This window comes from Papio anubis, chromosome 3 (genome assembly GCF_008728515.1).
Source record: "Papio anubis isolate 15944 chromosome 3, Panubis1.0, whole genome shotgun sequence".
NCBI lineage: Eukaryota > Metazoa > Chordata > Mammalia > Primates > Cercopithecidae > Papio > Papio anubis.
Window position 1 is genome coordinate 131,625,766 of NC_044978.1, and position 9,418 is coordinate 131,635,183.

The 9,418-nt window shown below is 41.1% G+C and overlaps 1 protein-coding gene across 1 annotated transcript; it reads left to right on the forward strand.

Annotated features, from left to right (window-relative positions):
* Window positions 1-215: 215 nt before the first annotated feature.
* On the forward strand, window positions 216-8,438 carry DSPP (dentin sialophosphoprotein). The gene is given in 11 exon segments (XM_031664599.1): window positions 216-1,816; window positions 2,957-3,040; window positions 3,172-4,167; window positions 4,641-5,441; window positions 5,443-5,616; window positions 5,619-6,354; window positions 6,357-6,620; window positions 6,623-6,790; window positions 6,855-6,908; window positions 6,971-7,143; window positions 7,146-8,438. Coding segments are annotated over 11 exon segments (3,819 nt in total). The 5' UTR covers window positions 216-1,765; the 3' UTR covers window positions 7,464-8,438.
* The last annotated feature ends 980 nt before the right edge of the window (window positions 8,439-9,418 follow it).

Below are 9,418 nucleotides of genomic sequence, written 5' to 3' on the forward strand. Positions count from 1 at the left end.
ATTCTGAGGTCTCTGTTTCATGCTGAGAACACCTGGGCCATTTTTATAGTAGTCTTCGAAGTCATTCACCTGCCTTGGAAACGGTGATGAGCATCATGGAATTGTTCTGGAGTGGAGCTGAAAGAGAGATGTAGTGGTCAGATTTCTGGACTGTAGCTCAGAAATGGGACACACATCTCTCTGGCCTTGGCTGCAGGTACCTTTCCAGGATGCTGTGGCTCTTCCAAATCACAGTGCAGATGGGCCTTCTGCAGAGCTATGTAATGGTTAGGCTTGGGACTGCAAAGTACAGGATGACTGTGGCTTAGTAAACAGCTGGCCTTCAACCTCTGTGCCCAGAGCTCTGCATGATACTTGTCCTGGTGTCACCTCAGCCTCACTTGAATCTATGGCATTTCAGAAGGAGCTCTAGCTGTTCTTGGCTTTCTGCTGAACAGCTGTAAGAATGAGCACTTTTTTCCCCCTGAGTGGCTCTGGAACTGTGTCATCTCTCCTGTGAGAAAACACCAATAATTCTCATGACAGTTGATATTCAGTGAAGTTTTATTATATTTTCACTATCATCATTAAATTCAATCAAAGCCATTTTATGACATGCAGCATTATAATCTATACATGCAGTGGGAGTTCATGAAATAGGAGTAAAACTCTCCTTTCTATAGTAATGGCATCATTACATCAACTTGCAATATAAATTGATTTTTTTACTCACACAGATTATAAAATGTCTATTCCAACTTATCAGAAACATATTCTTAGACCATTTCTGAATTTGAATTCTAACAGGGATGAAGAATCATGATTTTAGAAGTCCCATACAATAATTGCTATCATTTGTCAGAAAATTGCAAAGTGCCTGAAGCAATGCTAGATATTGCTTATAGTCATAAATATCAACAACATTCAGAAAATGTCTTTTTCTGTGCTTTGCGTTGGAATACAATACCAAGACACTCTCCTGGATCTCAGGAGTTTACAGTAAATCAGGGCAACACATAAGTAACTAGGCAATTTTAAACTGTGCAATGTGTTACCAGTGAGATGTGCAAAACGACTTGGTATAAAAAGGAACGAGATACTAAATACCGTTTGAAGTGGAGTTAGAGAGGGCTTCTCAGAGATAATTCTACCAAACTTCAGGATAGTCCTGAGGTACAGGTTTGATTATTATTCCAGGTAGGGGGATAATAAACCTACTTAAATTTCTCAAGCTTACACAGCAAGTAGCAGGGGTAACATTTGAACCCAGGTCTCTGAATACAAACCCCAAATTCTTTCCGCTAGCGTAGGCTCCCTCATGTTAGTAATTTCTTGCTCTTAAAGTCTAGTAGAGCTCAATTCTATAGATTTGGAGTAAGGACGACACGTGTTTTATCTTTTAAGCACAATTTCAGCAGAATTACCTAATACTTGATTAAAGCTATTCAGAAGAGAAAAAGATATTTTTACATCCAAGAATTGCGGAAGAACAAAGTTACAGCTATGCCCTTTGCACCTACATGGCTATTTTCCTCCATTGGCACAGGCAGAAAAAATCTAGGAAGCTATATTAGTGCTAAGCCTGGTGATGTCCCCATAACCACACCAGGTATGTTCTGGAACATCATATGTCTTCTCATGTTAGATACATGCTTCTTGCCCAGGAAAAGGGCAAATGCTTACACATCGAAATAATGTAGGATTATGATTATCACTTTTACTTTATAAGTAATTTTGTGCTGTTCCTTTTTTATACAGCCATTGATTATTATTATTCCTAAAGAAAATGAAGATAATTGCATATTTTTGCATTTGGGCAGTAGCATGGGCCATTCCAGTAAGTATGCCTTTCTCAGAAAACCTCTACACTTTGTTCTCTCTTTTAACCTAACATTAATACAAAATGTTGTGTGTATGTGTGTGTGTGTCTGTGCATGCACGTGTGTGTGTATATGTGTGTGTATATATACTTTTCCTTAATTTTTTTTAACAGACTGAGTCTAAACATTTAGATTTGCACTAAGGGCTTTATGCGATGTCTGTGAGGTTTCAACCAAACCACTCCAGTTCATTGTCTCTTTCCTCTATAGAAATTCACATCTTGCCTGAAGGATTATTATTATTTAAAACATTTATTCAGATTAATTTACACTTAGTGCCCAGAAGTCATGGAGACTTTGTCCATCTTTGCTTCATACTCTGTGAATTTTATTCTAATATGAACAAAGTCTGTGCTGTTTAGGAAGTTTCCAAGAAAGAATAATAAGAAAAAGTAGATTTTTTTCAACATATAGGAAACTAATGTTTCACTCAGAGTTATTATTTATGTGCTCACTTTGGAAAATTTGGAATATATGATAAATACCAATAAAAAATTGAGAAAATTCAACCATTTGTAATTTAGTAGCCAGCCATCATGTTTAACATTTTCATATGCTTTCATAATACCAAACATTTGGTATTTATGTAGTTGAAAATGTTCTCAAGTATTTCAAATGTGCTGTTGCAGAGCACAGAAGTATAACAGCATAATACTTGATTTTGCTTCTGTGCAGGCTCTGGTCATGCCTCCTGCTCTCTTAAGAGTTTTGGTCAGGATTACACTTAGAGCGGGTCTTGTGCTAGTGCAAGAGACTTGTTGTGCAAAAACACCAGAGGTCTATCCTCTTGTCTTTCTACAAGACTTTTTCCTTCTACAGTTGAGATAAGTGGGCTCATCTAACATATCCATAAAATTGATAATACCGCAGTGAAAAATATCCATGTGCCCAGTTTAAATTCTACACAAGCCCTGTAAGAAGCCACTTCTCTTTTCTATCTGATTAGATCATACTTTGGCCTTTGTGTTAAACCTTTCTTCTTCATTGAGGAAAGAATGTGTGTGTGTGTGTGTGTGTGTGTGTGTGTGTGTGTGCATGCTCATGCACATATTCCCAAAAAAGAACCTTTTCAATAGCCAGTATTTTCTACTTGGCAGGTTCCTCAAAGCAAACCACTGGAGAGGCGTGTCGAAAAGTCCATGAATTTGCATCTCCTAGCAAGATCAAACGTGTCAGAACAGGTATAGGATGTAATATATTTCTTTTTTTTCCTATTTCTGAGTTGCTACATTCCATTAATTTCCCTAACATTGCAATTTGCTTTCCTTCAAGATCATTGATACTTGTAATTGATTGAATGTTTCTTTTTCAGGATAAGTTAAATGCCAGTGGAACCATCAAAGAAAGTGGTGTCCCCGTGCATGAAGGTGATAAAGGAAGGCAAGAGAATACCCAAGATGGTCACAAGAGAGAAGGGAATGGCTCTGAGTGGGCAGAAGTAGGAGGGAAGAGTTTTTCTACATATTCCACATTAGCAAACGAAGAGGGGAATATTGAGGGCTGGAATGGGGACACAGGAAAAGCAGAAACATATGATCATGATGGAATACACGGGAAAGAAGAAAACACCACAGCAAATGGCATCCAGGGACAAGTAAGCATCATTGACAATGCCGGAACCACAAACAGAAGCAACACTGATGGAAATACTGATAAGAATACCCCAAATGGGGATGTTGGAGATGCAGGTCGCAATGAAGATGCCACTGTTGTCCAAGAAGATGGACCCCAAGTAGCTGGAAGCAATAACAGTACAGACAATGAGGATGAAATAATTGAGAATTCCTGTGTAAATGAGGGTAATACAAGTGAAATAACACCTCAGATCAACAGCAACAGAAATGGGACTAAGGAGGCTGAGGTAACACCCAGCACCAGAGAAGATGCAGGCCTGGATAATTCCGACGGGAGTCCTAGTGGGAATGGAGCAGATGAGGATGAAGACAAGGGTTCTGGTGATGATGAAGATGAAGAAACAGGGAATGGAAAAGACAGTAATGATAACAGCAAGGGACAGGAGGGCCAGGACGGCCAGGACCACGGGAAAGAAGATGATCATGATAGTAGCACAGGTCAAAATTCGGAGAGTAATGAAGATTATGACCCTGAAGGCAAAGAAGATCCCCATAATAACGCTGACGGAGACAACACCTCCAAGAGTGAGGAGAATTCTGCTGGTATTCCGGAAGACAATGGCAGCCAAAGAATGGAGGACACCCAGAAGCTCAACCACAGAGAAAGCAAAGGTGTAGAAAACGGAATCACCAAAGAATCAGAGCCACACGCTGTTGGGAAGAGCCAAGATAAGGTTAGTTTGTAAAGCTGATTTATTTCAATGGCAATTTAAATTCTTCCCTCCAACTATTGATGCTAGCACAAAAATAAACCATGACAAGCATCCATATATTTTTGCATCCATTTACCTGACTATTTAAGGAAAAGCTAGAGTCCTTACTAGACTTCCATATAGAACAACTTTAAAAATCATACATTTCTGAGAACGTAGTTACAATTCTAGAAAAGTCTTATGTGAAATCATGGATCCCCCATGTAATTGTTTACAAAAGTTCCTGGGTAGGAATGTGGATGAATTTTTAACGAATCTAAACACCAGGGTGCTTTCAATTACAGAATAAAGCACATTGTCACAAATAACTGTGAAGTACTAGAAGTGGAACTCCTATCCCTGTGGCAACTTTTCCCAGTTATTCTTCCTCAGATCAATGCAATTTTGCAGCAAGTGTTCACTAGTTAATCATTCTTTCCTCCGTCCTTCCATAGGGAATAGAAATCAAAGGTCCTAGCAGTGGCAACAGAAATATTACCAAAGAAGTTGGGAAAGTCAATGAAGATAAAGAGGATAAAGGACAACATGGAATGATCTTGGGCAAAGGAAATGTCAAGACACAAGGAGAGGTTGACAACATAGAAGGACCTGGCCAAAAACCAGAACCAGGAAATAAAGTTGGACACAGCCACACAGGTAGTGACAGCAATAGTGATGGATATGACAGTTATGATTTTGATGATAAGTCCATGCAAGGAGATGATCCCAATAGCAGTGACGAATCTAATGGCAATGATGATGCTAATTCAGAAAGTGATAATGACAGCAGTAGTCGAGGAGACGCTTCTTATAACTCTGATGAATCAAAAGATAATGGCAATGGCAGTCACTCAAAAGGAGAAGAAGATGATGACAGTGATAGCACATCAGACACTAATAATAGTGACAGTAATGGCAATGGTAACAATGGCAATGATGACGATGACAAATCTGATGATGGCAAAGGTAAATCAGATAGCAGTAACAGCAGTGATAGTAGTGACAGTGATAGTAGTGATAGCAGCAATAGCAGTGACAGTAGTGACAGCAGTGACAGTGACAGCAGTGATAGCAACAGTAGCAGTGATAGTAGTGACAGCAGCAGTGACAGTGACAGCAGTGATAGCAGCAGTAGCAGTGATCATAGTAGTGACAGCAGTGACAGTGACAGCAGTGATAGCAACAGTAGCAGTGATAGTAGTGACAGTGATAGCAACAGTAGCAGTGATAGTAGTGACAGCAGTGATAGCAGTGACAAGTAGTGACAGCAGTGACAGTGACAGCAGTGATAGCAGTGACAGTGACAGCAGTGATAGCAACAGTAGCAGTGATAGTGACAGCAGTGATAGCAGTGACAGTAGTGATAGTAGTGACAGCAGTGACAGTGACAGCAGTGATGCCAGTGACGGTGACAGCGGTGATGCTGGTGACGGTGGAAGGCAATTAGTGATAGCAGCAATAGCAGTGACAGTAGTGATAGCAATAGCAGTGACAGTAGTGACAGCAGTGATAGCAGCAACAGTAGTGATAGTAGTGACAGCAGCAACAGTGACAGTAGTGATAGTAGTGACAACAGCGACAGCAAGTCAGACAGCAGCAAATCAGACAGCAGTGATAGTGACAGTAAGTCAGACAGCAGTGACAGCAACAGCAGTGACAGTAGTGACAACAGTGATAGCAGTGACAGCAGCAATAGCAGTGACAGCAGTGATAGTAGTGACAGCAGTGATAGTGAGAGCAGCAGTAGCAGTGACAGCAGCAACAGCAGTGATAGTAGTGACAGTAGTGACAGCAGCAATAGTAGTGACAGCAGCAATAGCAGTGACAGCAGTGATAGTAGTGACAGCAGTGATAGTAGCGACAACAGCAATAGCAGTGACAGCAGTGATAGCAGTGACAGCAGCGATAGCAGTGACAGCAGTGACAGCAGCAATAGCAGTGACAGCAGTGATAGTAGTGACAGCAGTGATAGTAGCAACAACAATAGCAGTGACAGCAGTGATAGCAGTGACAGCAACGATAGCAGTGACAGCAGTGATAGCAGTGACAGTAGTGGCAGCAGTGATAGCGACAACAGCAATAGCAGTGACAGCAGCGATAGCAGTGACAGTAGTGACAGCAGCAATAGTAGTGACAGCAGCAACAGCAGTGATAGTAGCGACAGTAGTGACGCAGCAATAGCAGTGACAGCACTGATAGCAGTGACAGCAGTGATAGTAGTGACAGCAGTGATAGTAGTGACAGCAGCGATAGTAGTGACAGCAGTGATAGCAGTGAGAGCAGTAATAGTAGTGACAGCAGCAATAGCAGTGACAGCAGTAGTAGTAGTGACAGCAGCGATAGCAGTGACAGCAGCAACAGCAGTGATAGTAGTGACAGCAGTGACAGCAGTAACAGCAGTAATAGTAGTGACAGCAGCAACAGCAGTGACAGCAGTGTAGCAGCAATAGTAGTGACAGCAGCGATAGCAGTGACAGCAGTGATAGTAGTGACAGCAGTGATAGCAGTGACAGCAGGGATAGCAGCAATAGCAGTGACAACAGTGACAGCAGCGATAGTAGTGACAGCAGTGATAGCAGAAGTGACAGCAGCAACACCGATAGCAGTATGAAGTGACCGAAGCGAAATTGATGGCGAGAGTGACAGCAGAGTGACAGCGGTAAAATGAGTGACAACAATTGACAGCAACGATGGTAGTGACAGCAGTGATGCCGGTGACAACAACAACCGATAGCAGTAATAGCGGTGACAGCAGCAACAACGGTGACCAGCATTAAGTATTGTGGTGACAGCAGCGACAACAGTGATAGCAGTGACAGCAGCAACAGCGACAGCAGTGATAGCAGTGACAGCAGTGAAAGCAGTGACAGCAGTGATAGCAGTGACAGCAGTGACAGCAGCGAAAGCAGTGACAGCAGTGATAGTGACAGCAGTGACAGCAGTGATAGCAGTGACAGCGAAGTGACAGCAGTGATAGCAGTGACAGCAGCAATAGTAGTGGCAGCAGTGATAGTGACAGCAGCGACAGCAGTGATAGCAGTGACAGCAGCAATAGCAGTGACAGCAGTGACAGCAGCAACAGCAGTGATAGCAGTGACAGCAGCAACAGCAGCGACAGCAGCAACAGCAGCGACAGCAGTGATAGCAGTGACAGCACATCTGACAGCAGTGATGAGAGTGACAACCAGAGCAAGTCTGGTAATGGTAACAACAATGGAAGTGACAGTGACAGTGACAGTGAAGGCAGTGACAGTAACCACTCAACCAGTGATGATTAGAACAAAAGAAAACCCATAAGATTCCCTTTGTGAAAAGTTTGGTGATGGGATAGGAAAAAAAGATTTCCAAGAAAGTAAAGAAAGGGGAGAAATAAACAGAAGACATATGTAAACATCCACAAAAACAACTAGGGGAATCAAATTGAACAGTTGGATTCAGAACCAAGGCCTAACTCCTGCAGAGAGAGACTCTGAATGCATGACCTTTGGTACATGCCTGTTAATATTCATGTTCTGAAAATATTTTGTTAAAAGTGTAAGTCTAAACATAAAAGAACAATTAAAATATTCTTTAATACTTCACGCAGAAACCTCAAGTAATCACTACATGATAACTTTAATTTAAGTGCCATGTGCTGCAGAGAATGTAGCAGGCAGACACATCTTAAAAGCAACCTGTGGCATTGCCTTAAGTCTCCATAGTTATGTATTCTGGAGAGGCGGTCTGCTTACCGCTGAGTGAAAGATGCTGTACTGTGATAGCCAACTTGGCTTTGGATTCAGTTGCTTGTTCTATGGAAGAAATACATGTATTTCTTATATGGAAAAAAAATTGCAGCTACTATTCAACCTACCTGGGCTATGGGAATAATCTTTCTAATGATCAAATAGAGTAATTATAAATCACAGAAATTCTAAAGAGTGCTAGTCAGAAAGAGCTCAGAGACGGGTTGATGTATAAAATCTGATCTGTAATTGGATGTATAGCATCTGATGTTAAAATCTGATGAAAAAAATACATCTCAACAAACCACTGGAAATTGAGTACAAAGTCCCTAAAACTATTGACAAAGCTGATGCAGTGCTTAGAACAGTGTCTTACTCCCAGGAGCCACTCTCCAAATGTTAACCAGTAAATGACACATGAATGACTCTGGAGGAGCGTCACTTAGAAGCATGGTGGCTCACACCTGTAATCCCAGCACTTTGGGAGGCCGAAGTGGGTGGATCACAAGGTCAAGAGATCGAGACCATCTTGGCTAACATGGTGAAACCCTGTCTCTACTAAAAATACAAATATTAGCTGGGAGTGGTGGCATGTGTCTCTAGTCCCAGCTACTTGGGAGACTGAGGCAGAAGAATCGCTTGAACCCGGGAGGCGGAGGTTGCAGTAAGCCAAGATCGTGCCATTGCACTCTAGCCTAGCGACAGAATAAGAGTCCATCTCAAAAAAAAAAAAAAAAAAAGAACTCTGTTATGTGGTATCAATTATTTATCTTTACATCAGTCTCACCAAGTCATTCTTAGTTCCCACCTTGAAAACCTCAACACGCCAAAACTTCTGAACCAGACCCTGAATCTGAGTCTCCCTTCCCACTATTAATCTCTTTAATAAAGCAAAAGCTGGTGGGTAATGGTTTGGAAAACTTCTCTTTCTTATTTGAGAGTCATAAATGCAGCTACGATCTGAGTATGCCTCACTCAGCTTTGGCATGAATGAAGGTAATTCTTAGGCCCAAGATGAAGCCCAATTTCTAGAAAATGACAAACTTAAAGGTGTATGGAGAATAGAGATTGATATTTAATAGGGTGGAGATATAGTTTATCATCTAAACTAGGGCACTTTGGAGAATGAAAGGGGTGCTATGAATAATTATACGGAGACAGGAGATATAAATTGGGATTGTCCCAGGGAAACTGGGAGATACTATAACGTTAACCCACAAACCTTAAAGGTATTTTTCAAGATTCAGTAGTGACGCTTTGAAATCTCCATCTTTTTCCCCTGAGGTAATTATTTTAGCTTTGCTCTAATGCAAAGCTGAAAATCTATAGAGTGAGAATATGAATGCAACTTCTTTAATGTTAATTTTCAACCAGTTGTTAGTTGACAATTTACTTTCTAATAGTAGGCATATTTTATGAAAAGAGTTTCAGGAGATTTATTTTTCTGCCTTCTTCCTCCTCTATGCAAGTGTCCTTTAGTTAAGAGATCAACATTGTGAGGAGTATTG